The sequence below is a fragment of the Pseudorca crassidens genome, chromosome X, assembly GCF_039906515.1.
Source record: "Pseudorca crassidens isolate mPseCra1 chromosome X, mPseCra1.hap1, whole genome shotgun sequence".
In the NCBI taxonomy this organism is placed as follows: Eukaryota; Metazoa; Chordata; class Mammalia; order Artiodactyla; family Delphinidae; genus Pseudorca; species Pseudorca crassidens.
The window spans coordinates 29,218,485-29,241,076 of record NC_090317.1 but is presented as its reverse complement, the minus strand read 5'-3'; the positions used below and the strand labels follow the sequence as shown (position 1 = coordinate 29,241,076).

At 44.7% G+C, this 22,592-nt stretch overlaps 1 protein-coding gene and 1 long non-coding RNA gene across 6 annotated transcripts; one reads left to right on the top strand and one right to left on the bottom strand.

The window, feature by feature from the left end:
• The first annotated feature begins 1,721 nt into the window (after window positions 1-1,721).
• ATP1B4 (ATPase Na+/K+ transporting family member beta 4) lies at window positions 1,722-20,457 on the top strand. Of its 5 annotated transcripts, none has more exons than XM_067722277.1 (8): window positions 1,725-1,904; window positions 5,791-6,040; window positions 10,141-10,269; window positions 10,530-10,634; window positions 13,685-13,881; window positions 14,778-14,834; window positions 17,501-17,596; window positions 18,329-20,457. In XM_067722277.1, the coding sequence occupies exons 1-8, from the start codon at window positions 1,842-1,844 to the stop codon at window positions 18,488-18,490; spliced, it is 1,059 nt and encodes a 352-aa protein (XP_067578378.1). In that variant the 5' UTR covers window positions 1,725-1,841; the 3' UTR covers window positions 18,491-20,457. The 5 variants fall into 5 exon arrangements, with proteins under 5 accessions (XP_067578379.1, XP_067578378.1, XP_067578377.1 ...); XM_067722276.1 differs by having other exon boundaries at window positions 1,726-1,904; window positions 5,791-6,052; XM_067722279.1 differs by lacking the exon at window positions 1,725-1,904 and adding an exon at window positions 5,519-5,657 and having other exon boundaries at window positions 5,791-6,052.
• LOC137216332 (uncharacterized) lies at window positions 5,628-7,114 on the bottom strand. The gene is made up of 3 exons (XR_010939707.1): window positions 6,829-7,114; window positions 6,001-6,184; window positions 5,628-5,872 (listed from the first exon to the last, which is right to left on the bottom strand). It is a non-coding gene; the product is annotated as an uncharacterized lncRNA (long non-coding RNA).
• Window positions 20,458-22,592: the final 2,135 nt, after the last annotated feature.

The window sequence follows — 22,592 nt, the reverse complement described above, 5'->3', positions numbered from 1 at the left end:
TTTGACCAACATCTCCCCAATTCCCCCACCACCCCCCAGCCTCTGGTAACCGCCATTCTACTCTCTATTTCTATGAATTTGGCTTTTTTAGATTCCACATATAAATGAGATCATACAGTATTTGTCTTTCTTTGTCTGACTTATTTCACTTAGCACAATGCCCTCAAGGTCCATCTATGTTGTCATTAATGGCAGGATTTCCTTCTTTCTCATGGCTGAATAATATTCCGTTGTATGCATATATACCACACCTTCCTCGTCCATTCATCTGTTGACAGGACACGTATCCGTATCTTGGCTATTGTGAATAATGTTACCCCCTACTCCTAGTTTTTTAGATCTTGCTAACACGACTGTACTGTCTTTTCTGCCTTAGTAAGACAAGACCAATTTATCTATCCTCTGTTTGGTTTTTGAGGCTCCCAAGGGCTTCAGGTTTCTTATACTTAACATAAGGAATCACACAAAAATCTCAAGTGGAGAAAGTGTAAAGATAAAGCTCAATGTCTACTGAGACCAGGTTATCCCCTGGAATACATTTTGCTTTTATTAAAATCCAAAAAGAGGAATGAGTTTCTCTTTTCTTTGTCAGTGTTCTCTTTCTCTTCAAATGAGGGTATCGGGGGAGACTCCGTAAGAAAGAATCCTGAGTAATAACGTTCTAATAAATGGAGTCTATATTTAAAATTAACCACTATTGAAGCTGTCTTCATCAGAATAGCCTAGGCTTGGCATTATGAATAAATCTGTCTATCTAAGAGGTTGGGTTGGCTTTCTTGGTTATGAATGTGCCCAGAATCTCAGTACCTGCAACATTCTCAGTCACCTGGGTGTAATGGGGGGGAGGGGATTTGTGAAGGATCTCACATTCCTCCTAGGCCTTTTGGCCACCCAGGCTCCAGTGGGGTGAACCAAACAAACCAAAAATGCTATACAATGTTCTTGGCTGTTTTTACTAATTTTTCTTTTGTTGGATCCCACATTGGCTTCAGGAGTTATATATGTCTGGGAAACTGACACTGCAGAGTTCTGGCTTGTTCCCTGCCCTGATGCTAAGGGATAAATATAGAGCTCAACCACTACAGAAATTTGGCCAGGATTCCAAGGGGTGTGTGTGTGTGAGGGGTAGTGCTGATGGGGTCATTCTGACATGTAGGCTAGAAAAAGGCTTCTTATGTCCAAGATCCTCTTTGGGCAGGGAGGGGCAAAGCAGGAGCCTGGCCTCTAAAATCAGAACGCATAATCCACCTTTAAGGGGCTGGTGGATTGACACAAATAAGGAATATCGTAGGTGGCTTGGTGTGTGTGGAGGGGGAGGTGGGGAGAGCAAAGGGAATCTTTCCTGACACCCTAGATCCTTTTGCATGAGATCAGCCTTATGAAAAAAGAAAGTTATTCTTGGCCAACTCCCCTCACCCCCAACTCCCACCCACGCCCCACCCCCTGCACACACTGATATCCAACTCTCAGTTGAGAAGAACACAACTTAAGATTTCCATTGGGCCCATAGTAGCTCAGGTGCTAGAGAAGAGCAGGGAGTGAGAAGAGACATGAAGTTCGGGGCGGGGGGGTGAGTCGCTCATCCTCGTGACCCAGAATATCTCCCCCTCCCTGTAATGATGAGCTTGCTTTTCCATAAGGGCTTTCCTTTGATTCAGGGAAGGGGCCAACCAATGAGAGAGGGGCATGTTAGATTATTTTGGGGAAGGGCTCATGCCAGGAGGGTTCACTTTTACTAGGCGCCAAGTATCCCCAGCAACCAGTGTCTCCTGTACCAGCAGAAGCTCCAGAGCTCTCAGCCACTTGCCTGCCTCTGCCGCGTCTCTGCCCACTGAACAGCCATGAGAAGGCAGCTCCGGTCCAGAAGGGCTCCGGCCTTTCCATACGGTTATCGCTACAGACTTGTGAGTCCCAGGGAGCAGAATATTTTGCTGTCCCTTTTTAGTGGGGTGGGTTGGGGGATGTGTAGGTGGTGGCTTAGGGCTGCTTCTCCTTAAGATGGGCAGGAACAATGAAGTTTAAGGAAGCCCATTGTTTCAAGCTCGAGCAGTGACTCCCAGTACCCCACTGCACCCTAAATTGCTGGATTGAAAGAGGAAGCCCCTCTTCCTGTGCAACAAACATAAGGGAAGGGGAAGATGCCAGAGAATAAGGGGGACTTCTAAAATTTTTTCGTGGGAGTCTAGAATTTGAACAGACCTTTTGGAGTCTGGGAATAGAGGTTTCATTCCGAGAGCAAGAAATTTAGCCAAGAGAGAAGGGAAGGGGAAGAGGAAATGAAAGGCGCTGCCTACCCAGCTGTCTCAGTCGCTTTGGGTGGTAGCTTCTTAGGAACCCAGCTGCTCTTTTCTAAAGCAGAAATTCCAAACGATGGCTAAAAGCATGGAATCCTAGATAGAAGTTGGGAGCAGTCCTAGACATCATCTCTCCAGAACCCCTCATTATGTAAAGGAGGCTGCTGGGGCTCAGAGCACAGGAGTGACTTGCAAGTTACTGGAAGAGCCAAAGTGAGAATGTAAGTTTCCTGACTTCTGATCCTGTGCTCTTTCCATCATATTTGCAGCATGCCACTCCCTAGCCCTCTGATTCTCCACCACCCATTGCCTCCCTGCCTGCCACCCTGCCCTGCCCAACACTCACGCACCCCGACTTCAATGTCACCATTTATCTCCAGGGTGCGTTAGAAATTTTTTTGAACCCAAAGTTTCTTTGCGTTTACTTTGCTAGAAATCATGAATATATGCCGCATGCAGTAGTTTTCTTTGCGGGGAGGTATATTCTGAAACCTCCCCCAGAGAGGGTTGTGATCTGGGCCCCAGGAAGAAACAAAGCTTAATCCATTTTTGGGGGGGAATGTCCACTTATATAACCAGGGAGCTAAGTGGAGACTGTCAACAGCCAGCAGAGGCAGACACGAATTCCTCCAACCCCGTATCAACCTGCGGAGGGCTTCTCGTAACTTTCCAGCCACAGTTTGTAGAATCTCTCTTTTGACATCCCCAAAGTCCCTACCAGGTCTCAGAGCAGTCACAGTCTGTAGGGCATACATAACTATTCCTTACTCCGCATCTTTTCTCTATAATGCTGCTAAAGCGTTGTGTATAATTTCAATTATTTGTCAACTGGTTTGGATTTTAAATGCATCAGGGGAACTTGCTCTTTATAGGGGCTACTTGATCAAATTTAAAAAGAAATTATTTGATGCAGTGAATAATCGGGTGCTAATGTCTCTGACAATTAACCAACTGTTCGAATGTTTACAGGGTGTTACTCAATGCAGGGCACAAATTTACCTTTCGGGTCATACTGTTTGTTTATATATTTGTTTATATGTTTATATATTTAGAGTGCTCAAAATGGAGCCACCTTCTGCCCTTCAGACTCTTTCCTTTTAGGGCAACACGATGGCCCCAGCACACTCACATACACTATCACATGAGGGCAGTGCCACTTTAGGAAACTGACAAAAACAGACCCTCTCATTACCAAAGGATTCCCTGCTGGATTCCGTTAAATAGTTAGTTGCACAAAAGTGCCTCTCTTGTACAACGTGAGGTTCTCCTATACCTGGAAGCAGGGGAGAGGGGAAAAGATATTTGCGGTTCCTGAAGCTCAGGCAGTGTGAGAGCCGTGGGGAAATTAGCTCTGAGAAGGTTAATTCTTCCCGGGAGGGTAAAGCTTTAATGACAAGCCATCTTTAATGGGATTATCGTGAGAGCTCATATCTACAAATAAGATCAGGCTGAGGCCAAAGCCAGCTGCCTCCTTGGTGGAGGGCAGGCAAACAGGCAACAAGGAGAGAAAAGGAAGTTTTCCAGAAAATATAAAGGGAATATAAATGTCTCCACGTTGAAATGTTATACTTCAAATTCTCTGAGATTCTCAGTTGCATTAGATTCTCTGGGGGCCATGATGACTACCCACTACAGTCCAAATGAGCGCTGAGGCCAGAGCAGCAAGCTCTGTGAGATCATTCCCCCAGAGCTCTGGTTCAGGAGTTTTCAGTCAGGCAGTTATCACTGACGTTTGTTCAGTACCTGCTGGTTACCTAGCTGCGGGCTCCCCATCAAGGAGTTAGAAAATATGGACCCTGCCCCCGGGTGCTCAGAATGTCATTCTGGAGGTCAAATGGGTACATATGTTCAAACACAAGGGAAAGAGATTTAAGAACATTTATGAATCCATTCAACATTGAGTGATGAGGTTTACTTTCCTAAGCCTTACTCTGTGAGTCCTTGTCAGAGTTAGAAATCTTTGACTATAAGCACCTCCAGTCTCTTGGGAACGCAGAATCTAACACATCGTCATCCTCCATAAACCACCTCTGCTAAACCGCCTCTAGGCACTTGTGCTCAGTGTGAGAAGCATCACATTGTCCAGGGTATCAGGAAGCATGGTTCTGAGACTGTCAGCTCTATCATGACCTTGCTGAGTGATTTTGGCTAGATCCTGTCCCCTCTCTGGGCCTCACATGGAGAAGTGAATCTTCAAGGTCCCTGTCAGTGCTGATATGGCACGTGACATAAAGCTGTACATTTGAACAAACTAGAGAGCGATTCAAGAGCGCTTATAATCAAGAGCTAGATAGCGCCGGGCAGACTGAATGCTGAGAGTATAGCCTTGTCACGCTGTATCACTTTTACTGATTCTGAACAATCCAGTTTTCTGACCCTCCCCCCCAGCCATGGCAGCCCTTTTAGCTGAGTGTCCTCTAAACGGCCTTTGAGGAATCAGGCAGGGAGGGTGCAGCACAGAGCCCCTGGCCTCTATCATTTGACACATCCAACCCCAACAGGTGCACAGGCCCCGCCACTCTTCAGATTTGGACAGCAGAGAGAAGGGACGGTGGCCTCAGACCCACAAAGAGCAAAGATCCAACCCTCCAGCCCGTGGCTGGGAGGCATTGGAAATACCATTTGGTGAAGTCTGGGTCTTTCTTTTTTTTGTTGTTGTTTTTTGTTTGTTTGTTTAATTTTCTTAGAACCACTCGGAGAAGATTACAGTTTCAGATCTCAAGTAATGGCTGCAATCAGTCAATCAACAAATATGTGCTGAGCATTTGCTGCGTGCCCAGACTTCTGCCTAGGGTATGGGGTTGGTGGGGGGAAGATGACGTATCAGTTGCCGTGCCAGCCCTCAGGTGGTCTGTCCAACCTGCTTAAGGCAGGAGGAGGTTCCAGTGTGGGCAACAGTCAGAGAAGCAGCAAGTAACGCCCCCATCTCTTGTTTTCTGTCGGGAAGGCAGTCTAAGCTTTGAGGAGGGGTACAGCAGCTGGCCTCTCCTCCTGATGTCTGTCCCAGGCTATTTTTAGCCACAAGTTAGGATGGTGAGGTTGAGCAGCTGAAAGTGTACAGGGTGTTAGGACAAAGCTGGCTTGGACTAAGAATTTGCCATCACGGACACGAGTGTCTAAAACTACTCCATCCTCCAGTGTTGAGCTCAGCTCTGCCCTGACAGGCCAGACAAAGTTAAGTGGGAAGCCAAGACCCCAGGACAGAGTAATGACATGAGCAGTCCTAGGGGAACAGCCCAAATGCCTGAAGCCGATAATAAAACTTGCACCTCTATGGAAAGAATATTGGGTCAAAATGGGTCATAGAAAGGATATTTCCTGCAAAAGAACAGAGAGAAAGAAATCTGCCTCTTGTAACAACAGGTATGTTTATGGGTAAGTGGACATCTGAAGCATCTCCAAATATTGAGTCGTTTTCCATTTATTTTGGCTGGTGGGATGTGCCATTGGAAATCTTCTTCTCCAAAAAGGGGATTGTGTTTTGTCACTGTTTCAGGATGATCAGGATGAAGTGAATCAGAACTACTTAGCAGATGAAGAGGAAGAAGCAGAAGAAGAGGCTCGGGTGATGGTGGTACCTGATTTGGAGGAGGAGGAGGAGGAAGAAGAGGAGGGGAAAGAAGAAGAGGAAAAGGAAGAGGAAGAGAGTCAGGCTCAGGAAACAGGCAGTGCCTGGTGGCGGAAATGGCAGATCGTGAACGAGTACCTGTGGGATCCGGAGAAAAGGATGTCTCTGGCCCGAACAGGTCAGAGTTGGAGTAAGTCCCAGTTGTCCCAATGCCCCAGTCAGGTGTCCTTTGCTTTTGGCTTGGTGTCCAGGACTCCTTTACCATACGTTGGATGGGCTTGTCTGCAAAGTTCTCTAGCACTTCATGTAACAGGATCACTGCCTAGGGAAATTAATGGGGAGATCTCATCAGAACAAACTCCCAAGTGGGTGAACAAACTTGATTGTATAGCTGAAATACACTGGGCTCGATAGCATTTGCAGTGCAGAGAGACAGTAAGAATGAGTTGAAAATGTGCAGATTTCTTTGAAGCCCCAGCCCTGTCACTTTCTATCTGTAACTTTGGGCTCATCATTTATCTTCTCTGAGCCTCAGTTTCCTCACCTGCTTAATGAAGGAAACAGTATCTGCCTTACCTCTCTCACAGGATCAGCCTGAGGCTCCAATAAGATGTTAAAATTGTAAAGTACAAAGTACTATGCAGAAGACTATTCCTAAGATACGAGACCCAAGACCCTGCTAACCTGACCAAGGGTTTGTACAGCCTCACCATTTCACCTCGTAATATCAGTGAAGGAGAGCCACGGCTGCCCCTGGCCCCAGCTTGCATGTGCTTTGCGATCGATCCCATGGTGTATAGAGAGAAATGGGTTAAAGGGATCATTTCTAGCAATTTAAGGCTGAGTCCCCATATTGCTTGATCAATGGCAGAATTGCGGTCCCCAGCATTTCCTCTTTGTACCACATGCTGCCACCACCTTTACTTCACAGCTTCCCCAGCACGCCTCTCCCAGGGTCCTACTCACCTCTTGAACTATTAATGCTGATCCTTATCAGGAGATTCAGCTTGTGGTAAAATTCACACTCGCCATAGTCTCTGAACATCCCAGGAAAAGAGCAGCCGCTGGTTTGAATTCAGTTAACCCACAGAAGAAAACAATAGATAACTCTATGGATAAAATAAGAGTCCCCCAGTGCCAAGGGTCTAGGTTGCTAAAGTCGATGGTCATGCCTTCTAAAGGCCCCTTTGGCTGAGAATTCCCTCCTTTGTAGTTTATGTTTCTAATTCAGCTCAGTCAGGGTGAAACAGCCAGCCCTGCTGCCTGGAATTAGCAATAGCAGGTGTGGGGCTCTGAACAACACCCACCTCCCTTCACCCCTCTTCAGTTCCCAGCCCCACCCCTGCCCATCCCTCGAACTCTCAACTGGAACAAATGTACCATTCAAGGAACATTCCGACGTTCTGGAAGCTGCAGACAAATGCTGGACACTCACTGGGGCTCCAAAAGGGGGCACAGCTGTTTCTCCCTTGCCTAAAGAGGACTGGAAAAACAGGCCTTGTGAAATGCAAGTGTGATTCTGGGAGAGGGAGCCCTACGTTAACCCTTAAACAGCCAGCCATTGGAACTTAACCAGATGAGCTGATCCCAACTGCGCCTGCAGAGAACAATCCATAGGCCAACAAGTGGGGATGAGGGAGGAAGGTGCAAGTGCCCAGGGAATATATGGCAGTGGGGACACTGCACGGTAGGCCGTATCCAGGCCTCGGGGTAGCGGGTCTAAGGAGAGCCCGGGCTACCCCTGGGCAAAGGGCAAATAGTGATGCTAATGCCTAGGCCGCCACATGCCTTGCTGCCCTCCTGCTTGAGAACTAGGTGCCACTTAGCACTTACTAACACTGTCCCAGCCTGGACATCAAAATGACCAACATATTCACCCAGCCTATTATTATATTCTGGGCTTTTCCTCTGATAGCTGGGCAACTTCTATTCTTAGGAGCTTTATGTTATTTTATTGGGTACTGACAAGAACTGTATGAGGTAGTAATATTATTATCCCCATTTTACAGATGCAGAAACTGAGGCTTAGAGAGGGTAAGTAACTTATCTAAAGTCACACAGTTAATAAAGTGGCAGTACTGGGATTCAAACCCAGCTTGGATGAACACTGGAGTTCATTCTCTTGCCAGAACATCATGCTGTCTTCATGAACTCTAGCAATGAGCAAGGCCCTGATGGATAGGGCCTCAGGACTTGATGGGGTGTTTTAGTGGAAGGACTGAAGAGTTGGGATCGTGGGTACCTAGTCTATTCAAGATATAATGGTCTATCCAAACTTGGGTGGGACATTCAGGAGAAAACCCTGGATTACCTAGAGGAGCAGCCCAAGTAAAACTTGGACATTTGGAGCAGAAAGGGTTGGAGGGATCAATGGGTTCAGGTGGGTACAGTGCTTGGTTTTGCCGGGGGCAGGGGGTGGTGTAGCTGAGACAGTTAGCCTATCACAGACTCCAGGGCACAGACTCCTGGGCAAAGCTGAGGGAACTCCTTGCTAGTGCCCTTCTCCCATCTACAGCTTCCTGGCCACACATCCTGGGCAAGAAGGAAGATATCTCCAGGGGAATGTACCTGTATTCTATTGCTTTCCTCTCATCCATGAAACTGAGCCTTCTGGTCCCCCAGGATGGCTCCAGCTGTTGATCGGTTCCCAGGATGGGGATGGGGGTAGAGGGTTGGAGGAGGAGTCACAGGGCACATCCCATCAGGACAGCAGGCGGGCAGCAGCCAAGTATCACAAGCACACGAGGTGCTGCTGTTTCTTCTCCAGGGACTCCAACTGAATCAATGTGTTCATATTCCAGTTCTGCTTTAGTTCATCTTATAAAACATAAAGGTTCACTTCTAGTTAGATTAGTAAGAATTTTTTTCTCCTTTTCCCTACTCCTTTTTTTCTATTTTTTTTTTTTTGGTTCATTTTATTTGGTTCATGGTTCAACTTAAAATTTAATATTTAATAAATAAATAATAATTAAAATGAATATCTGCTTATAAAAAATTAATATTTGGATTTGGTTTGGGGTACAGCAAAGCTATGTGGTTTGTTCCAGTTTCTGGTTCATGATTCGGTTCAAATCTGTAGCTCTGACATCATGTCACTGCTGTGAGTGGAGCTAGATATTATTTTCTGAGAGAGCCCCGAGGAGGACTTGAAAGAGCTTCTCAGCAGCAATCTCATGCTCATTCACTCATTCTGTGCTGCCTAATCCTGGGGCAAACCTAGTGCTAATCCAGCCCACAGAGGAAGAATTCACACAACTGTGCTTCTGGTCCTATGGCAATAATAATATTAATAATAACAATGATGAAGACTGCCACTTACAGAGCACTTAGTATATGCCAAGCTCTGTGCTGTGCTATTTATATGCATTATTCAATGTTAAGAAGTAAGTACTATTATTATCCTCATCTTACAGATGAGGAAATTGAGGCCCAGAGAGGTAAATAGCATGTCTAAGATTAAACAGTTAGGAAGTGGTAGAGTCAGGACAGGATGTAAGGAAAGGCTGAATTTCAGATAGTGTTAGGGATATTGATCAGAATATGAGGTAAGTGCTGAACTTATCCCCATTTTACCTGTGAGGAATCGGGGGTGCCAGGAGGTTCTATAACTTATAGCTCACAGGCTGAGCTCACAGGTAGCAGGTGTCAGTAATTAAGTACAGTTTGCCCCTCTTCCCTTCCCCATCCTGCGTCAGTGTTCTTTTTGAAAAGCAGAGTCACTTAGAGTTTTGCCAAAGATAAAGAAGATTTGAAATACGTAAAGTGAAACCTCACTTTGCCTTCATTAGAGGCACACCCAGTGGAAACGAATCAAAGGTTTGAATTATAGGCTATGTGAAAAGAAATGCTGTTTTCATCACTTGCAAATACATATAATCACTGGAACCAAGCTGCTAGGACTCTTTAGGGCACCTACTTTAATGAATAGCGAAGAATGATTTGTACTTAGGACATCAACCATTGCCCAGAGGACTCCCAGGCAATTTGCCCTCTGCAGTACTTTAAACTCCACGCCCCTGTAATCTCGTTCACGGTCATCATTTGCTCAGCAAGCCCTTCCATCGGAGATGCTGTAAAGGTAAACTGCAATCAGACCTCTGACGCAATTCTCACCAATTTCAAATTGGTGAAACCTGAATAAGCAAGGACATGCTGAATCTGGGGAATTAAACAAAAAGCCATGTCACGTGTTTGGGTTGGTTCTGGTTCATGAGTTCAAATGCAGAGGCAGGGCTTGTTGGCCAGCACTGACCACCCTCATCTGTGATTGTTCTGCAGGCCTGATCTTAGTCATTTACTTCTTCTTCTATGCTTCCCTGGCCGCTGTGATCACCCTCTGCATGTACACGCTATTTCTGACCATCAGTCCTTACATGCCGACCTTCACTGAGAGGGTGAAGCCTCCTGGTGAGTGCCCAAATACCCTGTGCTGTCAGAACTTGCTGGACAGAAATCTGCTTGCACAGCATGTTCAGCTTCAATTAACTTTGGCTCTTCCCGGTAATGACTTAGGGATTCAATTATTAAGAGTAAAAGTAAAATGGTACTTAGCAAATTATGGTCCTTTTCATTTTGATTGCCTGGGGGGAAATGGTTTCATGGGAATCGATACAAAAAAATTATCCCAAGAATGGGTTAATATATCCAAGACCTGTTTTCATTGCCAGGAGTTATGATCAGACCCTTCGCCCATAGCCTTAACTTCAACTTCAACGTTTCTGAACCTGACACTTGGCAGCATTATGTGATTAGTCTAAATGGCTTTCTCCAGGGTAAGTTCCTCTGAATGGTGAGAATCTCTTTGGAAAGGTGATGGGTGGGAACTCAAAATTCAAAATTCACTTGGCTCAGAAATCCCAGTCTTACTAGCACTGCCCATTCTGGTTTTTCCTTACCATGCATCCCCCTCAGCACCTGCAGATACAATCAAAACTGCTGTGGTTTGTGATTGTATGTTGCCTTGCAAGCATATAAGCCAGTAAGATGATAAGTTCATTGGGGCAGAGAACTTGTTTTCTCCTCCTGAACACCCTATAGCACCTAGTTATGTCCTGGGCACATCCAGATGGCTCAATAATGATCAATTATAAAAGATAATTCGGGGGCTTCCCTGGTGGCACAGTGGTTGGGAATCCACCTGACGATGCAGGGGACGGGGGTTCGTGCCCCGGTCCGGGAGGATCCCACATGCTGCGGAGCTGCTGGGCCCGTGGGCCATGGCCACTGGGCCTGCGCGTCCGGAGTCTGTGCTCCGCAACGGGAGAGGCCACAGCAGTGAGAGGCCCGCATACCGCAAAAAAAAAAAAAAAAAAAAAAAAGATAATTCAGGGGGAGATAGTGGTGAGAAAAGAAGAGTGTTCTCCAGAACAGGAAGATTCTTGCCTCCTATGTTTTCTCAAGGTAAGAGAATTCATTTCTTGGAGATGATCCATCTTAAAGGAGGAGAAAAAGTGTCTTCATTTAAATAGCAGTCCAAAAGGGAGTTAGAGGAAGAATCTCTGGGTGGCACTCACTCCAACATTTTGATAGCAAGTGTTTTCTATAGCATCATCAGATACATTTTCAGGGGTGAATGAATGGCTCTCTGAGAAGCCCTTACACAGGGTGAAAACTGAGGTAGCAGCTTGGTTAAGGTTAAACACAGAGCACACAGTCTCTGTATTTATCCAGCTATCAAAGAGGAGCCCCCATGGGTTTACTGCACCTATTATTTGTGGAAAAAAAGCCAGGTTTGGTTTCCCTGGCCTGGCTGAAGTGGGGTGATGGGGGTGGCCAACAGAATGTGCACTGAATTAAGAGGATTCTCTTATGTGATAGGAAGTGTTATTTAAATGTGTAAATGTTGTCACTGAACTTTAACCCTGCATAGCAGAGTCTATCGTCCCCATTGGGGGAACTAAGGCTCAGAAAGGAGAAGAAATGTGATCAAAGTCTCCCAGTAGCAGTAGTGTTTAAATTTAAACCCTTGTTTCTGTTCTCGACACCCTTGCTACTCAAAGTGTGACCCATCAGCATCACTTGGGAGTTTGTTGGAAAGGCAGAATCTCAGGCTCCACCCAGACCTGCTGAATGGGGATCCGCAGGTGATCTGTATGTCCATTAAAGCTCGAGAAGTTCTCCTTTTCATAATTCTTTGTTGCTGCCACATGACCAGGAGTTAGAAACTCAGCTTTGTATTGGTAATGCTCAGTGTCATCTTGCTTAAGTCTGAGCTTCAGATTCCTCACCTGTAAAATTAGAGGGGCTGGGTTCTTTTTGAATCCATGTAGTTCCACTTTTGGCTCCCCAAAATGTTTTGGGCATCATAGGCAGCACAATATCTTCTTTTCTTTCAAAATGTTTGTGAGCTATTGCAAATGTACTGCCAGAATCTCTGGCGAGGAAATTCCTCTGAGAAGGTAGTAGATGCAGAAATATCAGTTCTGACCTGATGACACAGGTGGGGAACATTAGGAAAAGCATTGGGTTTTTTACTTCCTAAGTGTAGATAATATGCCCTGTTAAAAAGGAACACATCTCTGAAATAGACATCCCAGAGTATCAATTTCATTCCCATGAGGACAGGGATTTTGCAATAAGGGTCATGTCCATGTCACAGTATTTTTAATGGAACTACCTCAAGAGAAACAAGGAGCACATGATTAGAGCTTCTATTTAGAAAGTTGCTATTTGAACATAGTTTACTCTAAAAAAAAAAAGAGAGAGAGAGAGATTAAAACAAAACCTTGAATTGAATGTAGCTTTGTCAAAGGACAAATAAAGGCTTAGCCATAATTAGAACAGATTTAAAATTCCCAGTTACGTTTGGAGTTTCAACACTGGTGGATTGTAGGTGCACAATCTCCTCTAAAAAACTGAGCTACTTGGAACATGAATGCACGGGGCTGGATCTAACAGGACTAACTGGATTCCATCATTTAGAACCAAACTGGAAATAATGCAGTAATTTCTAAAGCCCAGTTCTCTGGCATCTAGTAGCCCAAAGAGTCAGCTCACAGATAGCCCTTTTCAGCTCTCTCCCTGATACATGTACCTTGGGCACATGTTAAATTCCATCCAATGTAAAGGGACACTAACTCTGAGTGCCTCAGGTCTCAGTAGACAAGATCTCACCCCCTCACCCTCTCAGTGGAGACCCTATGGTTGTCATTGTTTTCTGTCTTTCAACCTAAGCTTCTATTTTGCAGTGCTAACTTCCCTCTGTAAAGAATGAGGAGCTGGTTTATCTCCTCCTCTTTGTCCTCCCCCTTCCTCCTGTCCCACAACACACACTCTTCACTGTCTTGCATCGGGTGCCTCTCATTGACCTCAAAGAGAGATGTTTCCCTAGGCTGAACTTAAAGATATTTAACCCAGGGGCTTTGCCTCCTTATATATGCCATGCCTCGATATGATTCAATCCTTCTTCCAAAATCCATCTACTATTTTGCCTATTCCTCTCCTAGAAGTAGGAAAGGCAGCCCTCCAAGTTTACAATTTACCGTATCAGAAAAGAAATAATGAAAAATAGAGAAAAGTTATAAAGCGATAAACATACAATCCAGAGACAGATATCGAAGAAGTTCAAGGGAATGAAAAGCAAGGGGACAAGCAATCAAAGTGGGCTGAGGGGACCAGCCCAGAAGGCTTCTTGGAGGGAGGTTGCTGATGAAGGGCCTTGGGCACCTGATGCCAGGTCACAGGCCCTAGGACAAACTGAGTGGGCTTTCAGAGGAGCACAAGCAAGTTCCTGGAGAAAGGAAACTAGGGAAGAGAACTACTGAAAACATGGCCTTCCTCTGTAGTACCTATCTAACATGACCCTTTGCCGCCCACACTTTAGGTTATAACGACAGTCTTCAAGAGGAAATGAACGTAGATTGCCCCCCGGGCCAATACTTCATCCAAGATGGTGATGAGGATGAGGACAAGAAGGCCTGCCAATTTAAGCGCTCCTTCCTGAAGAACTGCTCTGGCCTGGAGGACCCTACTTTTGGCTACTCTACTGGACAGCCCTGCATCCTTCTAAAGATGAACCGGGTATATTGGCCCTTGTCACTCTGTCTATGATAAGTGGATGAGTTGGGTAGGAAGGCTCTGGCCGCTACATTTCTCTTTGGGCTCTGTCTTCATACACTGTAAGTTTGGCCATTTTTACCAAGAGTGTCACTAATACAAACAACCAGACAAAACTACCAAGCAATAATTCCTTTTCTCCCTGAACACTTTCTATTTTGATTCTTCTCCAGCACCCCTAAACCTTTGATGCTCTGTCAGGAATGAGATCTTGAGCTGTTTGGAACAGGGGACTGACATGGGGGTGGCATGGGGGACAATTCTTATTTTTTTATTTATTTTATTATTTAAAAAAATTTTTTTTTGCGGTACGCGGGCCTCTCACTGTTGTGGCCTCTCCCGTTGCGGAGCACAGGCTCCAGACGCGCAGGCTCAGCGGCCATGGCTCACGGGCCCAGCCGCTCGGCGGCATGTGGGATCTTCCTGGACTGGGGCATGAACCCGTGTCCCCTGCATCAGCAGGCGGACTCTCAACCACTGCGCCACCAGGGAAGCCTGGGACAATTCTTATATCACAAGAAATGCATTTTCCTTCTCTCCTGCCATGCCTCAGGTGTGGCAGAGCCTTACCAGGCATACTCCTCTTGACCCAGTACGTTCTTTACATTTTCAGGGTAATCCTGCTGCAGTTACCACTGTATGAATATCAGGCACAAATAAAATAAGAAGTAAGCTGAGCTGAGCAGCTCAGAAGATACTTTGCATTTTCTGCTTTCTGTAACATTTCTGAGAGGGCAAAATAGATCATGTTTATGCCTAAAGAAAGGACAACTCAAGGGGGATTTAGAAAAGCCATATTTTTACTGTCAAATCTGTTTTGGTTTTTGTTTTTTAAAAACACGCTGGTTTTCTTTTGCTAGATTGTTGGCTTTCGTCCTGAGCCTGGAGACCCTGTGAAGGTTTCCTGCAAAGTTCAGGTAAATGCCCTTTTGAGTAAGTACTGTTAGCACATCTGTTTCATGCAAAAGGGTGGGTCATCCCTTCCAAGGGCTTTACCATGGATGGTTTCCTAAGGGTTAGGGAAAGGGTTAATCTTTTCATAACTACACCTCCATTTATACCTTCAGGCCTCCCTGTTTCCAGAAAGCATTCCATTCATGTGTATTCGTGTGTGTAGTGTTTGTGTGTGTGTGTGCTGATTTATACCTGTGAAAGCCAAAGACTGAACCTCAGCTGAGAGCCACAGCAGGAAACAACAATGTGCCAAGTCATTAACGGAAATTCTGTTTACACTTTTGCTCTAATTACTTGTTTCTTTGAACTAAACAAGCAGCTTTCATTAGAGTCATTAGTCCCTGCTTTTAAAACTGATTTCACAAAAGAAAAGCAAGGGAATGATATCACAAAAGTGAGGTAGTGTTTGTGGAAAGACAGGCTCTGATCTGTTTCTTAACTTGGGTGGAGGTCTTCAGGGGTCAATTTTCTTCTTCTTTAAATCGTGTGTGTGTGTGTGTGTGTGTGTGTGTGTGTGTGTAGCCTCCATACTCTTTGACATATTTTACAATATAACATATATAGCAATACAAAAATAAATAAATAAATAAAACTGATTTCACTTTTTGCAGCAATGACCAGTGGCACTGGGTGTTGCAATAACAAATGACTACAAGGGAAGTATAAACAGAACTCCATTAATATGCTAATTAACTGTCCTTCAAGGGACCATTAACTCCTATCTCATTTGTGCCAATTAGCTCCTTTGTAGGAAAAAGCCTACAAAGATCTTGGGTTTGCTGGGGTTTGCTTCTTAAAGTTGGCAGTAGCTCCCTCCTGTTTGGTAACACCTACTACACCCCCAGTCCTGGACGGTTGTCTTGCAAATGTGTGAAGCCGGGTAACCCCATTCTCAGTACCAGAAATGCTGCTCAAAACTCCAGTCTTGATCGTGGCAGATCAGAAAGCAGCAAAAGGCAGCATTTATTCAGTCAATAGTTCACATTCAGCAAGAATTTATGGATCACTTATTAAGTACCAGGTACTTTGCTAGGTGTTGGGGGTGCCAAGATAAATATGATTCCGTCTCTGAAATCAGGGCCATCAAGTAATACAGGTGCTATGAAAGGTGCAGTGTGGGGCTTCCCTGGTGGCGCAGTGGTTGAGAGTCTGCCTGCCGATGCAGGGGACACGGGTTCGTGCCCCGGTCCGGGAAGATCCCACATGCCGCGGAGCGGCTGGGCCCGTGAGCCATGGCCGCTGAGCCTGCGTGTCCGGAGTCTGTGCTCCGCAACGGGAGAGGCCGCAGCAGTGAGAGGCCCGCGTACCGCAAAAAAAAAAAAAAAAGGTGCAGTCAAGACATTAAAGAGGGAAAGGTTAGTTCCACATGAGAGGTGGTGACACTGAAGTTGAGCTTTGAAAGGTCAGGCAGTGCTTGCTAGGTGAACAAGGTAGGAAGGACATTCATTCTGGTCACATATATGTGAGCATGTATAAACATACACACGTGAGGTGTGACTGCAAACTGGTGGAACTGATTCCACACACCATTCACAAAAAAATGAATTTCATTACTTTTTACAAGAATATATAAATAAACCATAAAGTCTTAAACCAGCATATTAATTGGATTGAGTCCTGCTTATAGTTCCCTAGTGAAAGCCATTCATTTTTCAGCTTACGGCGAACCTTGCTGAGAACTGTCCTTTAAAAAAAAAAACGAAACACTGAATCATTATACATTGTATAATAATCAACACTGGTCAAATCCACACCCACTTGTGGAAATCAAGCATGATGAGGTAATTATTAGAATAAATTAAGGAGAGCTCGGTTTATACTAAGAGCCATTATACTATATCGATAGAAGTAATCACATGACCCGAGTGATTTGCTAGTAGTGATGCACTATTTGCCCCCAGTAACCTCTAGACCTCTGCTATTTAGGGCAAGCCTAACGCATGGGCAGAATGGGCAGTCCCCTACCCGACATGATATGATTAGGGTAGACTTGTTTATTTAATCATTTCCCCCCTTGCTTATCCTCCTGACCCCACCTCCTGTAATTAAGCACCTCAGAGAATGTGGTCAGAGACGTGCATTTAGGTGAGCCAACTACAGGCTGTGTCCCTATGCATCAGGTCCCTGTGCACTGGGTCTGACCTCAACCAGAAATGAGCACACCGTGTGCACGTTGTTGTGGAGTGGGATTTACTAGGCATGTTCCAACTTACACCTGCCTCAGCTCCAAAGTCCAAGACTGGGTACCAGGACCAGTGTGATTCTTTGGAGAGGTGCTGGCATGGTAGGCCCTCTTGCCAGAGCAACACTGGGTACTGCAAGCCCTTTGGAGCCCTTCTGCCTGGGTCCCCTAGGAGCCAGCATAGAGCCATACTGAGAACCTTCAGCCTCCGTGGTCTGGGCCTTCTATTCAGTGTTCTTTGCACTGAAAAGCCAAAGCACAGTCTCTCCCTGGAAACACTCCTCTGGGGATAAGTCTGGGCTGAGCTATGCCCCATTCTGCTTTCGTGGTCTTCCTGAGACAGTTGTGGGTCACACAGTGATTTCACCTGGGACACAAGCCCCTTTAGCTCAGGCTCCAACTCACTGAGTGACCCAGCACCTGATATGTACTTGCTTTTACTTACAGAGAGGTGATGAAAACGACATCCGATCCATCAATTACTACCCAGAGTCGGCTTCTTTTGACCTCCGTTACTACCCTTACTATGGCAAACTGACTCACGTAAGTCTGTATTCCCTTCAGTCTTTGCTGTCAGAAAGGGCTCAGAGACAAAGGAAGGGCTGGCTGGGATCTATGAGAATTAGGGAGCAGCAGGTAGTAGCAAAGGGGTGAATAGCTGCTGGCCCAGACTAGGAGTTCCCTCTACCAATTCCTATCCCAACCGCTCCTTTCCAAATCTGGAGGAATCTCAGACACGTCTGGCCTAACTCCTTCAGTTTACAGATGGAGAGATTAGGGTTCAGAGAGAGGAAGTGACTTGCCCAAGGTCACATAGCTAATTAGTGGCAGAGCCAGGAGCAGACAAATCACTTGCCATTGCACTAAATTATGCCCAAATAATCACTTTCCTGTTTCTCCCACTTAGAGAGTTGGGGCAGTGAAAACTTCATCTCCAGCATGGAGACTTGATAAATACTAGTTCTGGTTTGATTCATGGTCTGATATCTAGAAAATCATATCACGCTGAGCTAGAATTGGTTTTCCCCAGAGGACAATCAGACAACTGACACTGACTTATGAGAGAAATATGTCATTTCTCCACTGTCCCAGGGCAGAGAGAGCATGTCAGTTGCTTTAGCCATTTGTGACTTGGCATCATGGGATTTACTCAGTTCCTTTTGTGGAGGTTGTTCCATCCTCCTGCACTGATTATCTGATCACTTCCATCCTATTGCCGTCCCCTACATACCCTCCCCTCCTGACACTTAGAATTCATTGTTCTTCCACCTACAGGTTAACTACACCTCCCCGCTGGTGGCAATGCACTTTACAGATGTAGTGAAGAACCAAGCGGTGCCTGTGCAGTGCCAACTGAAGGGCAAAGGCATCATAAATGATGTCATCAATGATCGTTTTGTGGGTAGGGTAATCTTTACTCTGAACATAGAAACCTAAGAACTTCAGGGGGCCACTCCCACCAGTTCTGTTTCTGTTTTATTTCATGTTACCCTGGTAGCACCTGAATTCTTTTTCTTCAGTTGGGACACAGCCAAGTGGACACCTGAGACAGCAGATCATCTTTCCTTGCCTTTGACATATGTTCGAAATGGCATTGTGGGAGCTATTTGATTTTTAAAGGTAGTCTCTCCTGATGACAAATAGCTTATATTAATTTCCTTTTCTCCCACTTAAAACTAAAACCCATTCTTGCTGCTAGAAGTCTCATTGTAGTGTAACATAGTATCTGATAAAATTCACAATAGCCATGAAGGAGAATTTCCGTAATGATTATAAATTCATCATGTTTTCTAAAAATTTGTTGTTTTTAGAGGTAAGATTCCTCCCAACCAGGCTGATAACTAACCATTTTTGTTAACCTGCCTGGCAAGGTCCTTCCCTGAGAATCACCAACCAGACCAATCCAGAATACACCTAGGGCCACCATACCTAGGGAACTCTACATCCAGGGGTGCTTGTGAAACTGGCTGCCTCACATGGGCAACTAAATACTGATTCACAGACTAGGTTATCTTCAACTGGGACAGAAGTCAGTGATAACTGGATATTGTCCTGGGATAGACCAGAACATAGACCTTCCCTATAACTTTTTTTGGGAGGTGAGGCCCACTGCAACTGGGGAGAACACCTACCATGTGGACGTGACTGGTATTAGATTCCTTGCTTTATGGTGTAATCCAAAGGCAAATGTTCCTGCAGAAAGGTTTGTCTCAGCTTCAGACACAGGAAGAAAACAAGGAAGATCTCCACCAACTAATTCTTGAGCTCTTTGTTTGACAGTAGTGTGATGTTCTTTGAGACCATCAGGGATAGATGTGTTGACCGTCCCCGCCCACACCTCGTTACAGCGCTGGGGATTGAAATCAGGGTCTCCCAACTGATACGTGGTAAGACAGAAAGCTCCTGCCAGGCCACCCTAAATTCAAGGCCCATTAGCCAGCTTTGCAGTTGTTTAAAAAATGATAAGAGGCAGATGTTTATCCAGGTTGTGGATCAGCCAGGCTGCTTTGTCTTATCTTTGGCCATGTGACCATTCCACTGTTCCTTAACACCTCCACCAGGGGGAGGGCTGGGACAAGGAGAAAAAGAAAGCATCAGAGAAGAGCATAGTGTCTCAGGGTCCAAAGCAGGGTTAAATGCCACCTAGAAGTATCCAGAGTCTGAATCTCCTCTACAATGTTTACCTTCTCCCAAAACAGGGAACTGACAGTATGGTAGTGAAGAAAAACAAGTAAAGAAGTAACTACAATATAGCGTGACAAGAGTTATAATACTAGTATGTGGAAATGCTATGGGAACATGAAGAAAAGTAAGCTGAGAAAGTAGCAGAGGAAATTTCACATGCAAAGTCACAATCACGAAAGACCATGGTGTGTTTGGGTAACTGAGCAGTTCATGTAGCTGGAGTGTAAAGGGCTCAGAGCAATGGCAGGGAGCGGCAGTGGATTGGGCTAGAAATGTATACAGGTACTGAAAGAAGACTTTGAGTTTTATCGAGTAGGTGAAAAGGAGTCATGAAAGCATTTTATGCAGGGAAGCTCTGTGATCATATTTACTTTTTAGAAAGAGCACTTTGGCAGCCACAGTGTGAAGGGTGGATTGGAGAAGGGCAAGACTGGGGAATGGGCAACGAGGGAGAAGAAGGAGTCAAGAATGACGCCAAGGTTTTGAGCTTGGCTACACCCAGTGGGATAGTGATATTGTTAAGACTGGAAATACACGAGTGAAGCAGGATTGGAGAGGAAGATGTTGAGATCACTTCTGGACATTTTAGGCTTTTGATTTCTATTGGTCAGACATTGATGTGGAGATGTAAATATAAGTGGGGTTGGGAAGAAGGAAATCTGAGAACAAAAGCAGCATTCGCTGAAGTGAACTCTCTTAATAAAGTCTAAGCTATTTAATCATGGGAATTTGAGCCACTTATGTAAAGACACCACAGCAATCTAGTCTCTCGGGTAGTGCTTCTCTCTTGGCTTATGGCAGAAAGGACTGCTGCTGCTCGTTGGAATCTCCTTCCCAGACACCTTTCCAACTTTTAGTGACAGAGTAAAGGGGGGTTGACTGCTAGTAACAAGTGATTAAAAGACATGCGACAGCAGATTTGTGGAAAATACAAAAAACAATGAAACTGTCTCCTCCCAACGCCTTTCCTTACCAAATTCCATTTTCAAAGCTAACCTTTAAAAAGAAACAAACTTGAAGATAACAACTTTAAAGCCACCTAAAAATTACCTCAAATAACCAAACTCTCGAGATTTAGTAGTAAAAGGTAATAGAACATTAGATCTGGAAAGGATATTAGAGCGTTTAGTGAAAACAACCTGCGTTGCATCTGACTCCAGGTCCAGTGCTCTTTCTACTCTGAGCTGCTGCTTACCAGGAAGTACCATCTTTTTAAAAATCAATGAATGATATCCCAAACATTTTAAAACATATGTCAAATTTGAGTTAGAATAGTTAACATTTCACAGGAATTCAACTGGTGCTATATATTATACATAATACATTATCCTGTTAAATACGTTGACTATTAGACAGACAAGGAATTATGAATCTTTTGTCATACAGTATTTCTCATTCAGTGGAATCCATCGTGTCCACAGTTTCAAAGCAGTAATGAATAGTACGAGGGCAGTTGGGGATGTCAGCTGGGACATTTAAAAATAGCTTTATTATACAGAACTGGATATTATAATATATTCACTAAAATTGAATTCTAACAATTCAATAAACTTCAAATGGATTAATTTAAATAGTCCCCCAAACTGTGCTGTACCAGGATTTGATTTGTATACCATCTGTTGCAGTGCACTTGGTTTTACTTGATTGTCAATGAGAAATACTACTTTCAAATGCCTTCATGATTTTGTCCATGCTAGACTTAGGATTTTTTACTTCTTATCCCTCTGAAATTATTATCCTGAAGTTACCTTTCTTAGGCATCTGTTTGCTGGGAATCTTCATATAGAAGACATTAATATTGTCTTGGGGAGTTGTTGACAGCAATAAATTAAAATTAAAAAGGAGTGTATGATTTCCTCTTTCTAAACTGTACCACTGATTTTCCCATAGGAATACTGGGCAGACATGTGGGTGGAAAACTCGACAACTGACAGCCTATTAGTTTAAGACTTTTTTTCTTCTTCTCCCTCCCACTTTTTTTTTCCCAATTCCTGGGATTTGGCCACAGGAGAATGAAACTAAAACTTGTTTCATTCCCATTGCCCAAAATCAACCAAAAGTCAGAGGGCAAGGAAGCCCACCGATGTGGTCCATACAGGTCAGCCTCCCAAGGAAGAAAGCAGGGTGGAAAAGGGTAGAAAGTGCATTTGGAGGGGCAAACGAAATACCTAGCACAGCCACCAAGATTTTGAGATTCTGAGGACAGACTCCTCAGAGCCTGATACAGTGCTGGAACTATCTAAAAGGAATTTACTGAATCACATAACTGAAAAGTCCAGGAACTCTAAGATGTCATTAGGAACCAGTCTCTCTCCATCTATCTATTCTGCTTTCCATCGCATTGGCTTCATTCTCAGGCTCCACAAATCAAGATATGCATGATGGCTGCCAGCATTGCCAGGCCGACATCCTTAAAGGCTAATTCCCCTTTGAAAAGATAACTTCTCTTCCCTGATAGTTCAAATAAAAATTCTGAGTCTCTCATTGGCTTGAATTGGACTCTGTGTCCATCCCTGAACCAACCTCTGTGGCCACAGGGGGAAACTTCTCTAGTTGGCCAGGCTTGAGTCACATGCCCAGCCCTGGATCTTGGGGTGATATCAATACCACTCAACCTGCCTGGAATGGAAGTCAGGGAGAGGTGATCCTCCGGAGGAAAACTGAAGTGTTGTTACCAAAGAAGGATGTACGGATGGGAAGTGGAAGATAGAATAGATGTTCACTACATTTTGTCAGTGTCCTGTCAAATCCTATACCTACATATGGTTGTATCTGAACTTTTAGACTAAAATCTTTTCAAATTTTTAACATTAAGATATCCAAAGAACAGTCCTTTCACTCTACTCTGGCATTT

Coding starts and splice junctions, on each gene's coding strand:
- ATP1B4 (XM_067722276.1), top strand. CDS start 1,842: ATGAGAAGGCAGCTCCGGTCCAGAAGGGCTCCGGCCTTTCCATACGGT. Junction 13,882..14,777: donor TCCTTCTAAAGATGAACCGG/GTATATTGGCCC, acceptor TTCTTTTGCTAG/ATTGTTGGCTTTCGTCCTGA. Junction 17,597..18,328: donor ACTATGGCAAACTGACTCAC/GTAAGTCTGTAT, acceptor TTCCACCTACAG/GTTAACTACACCTCCCCGCT.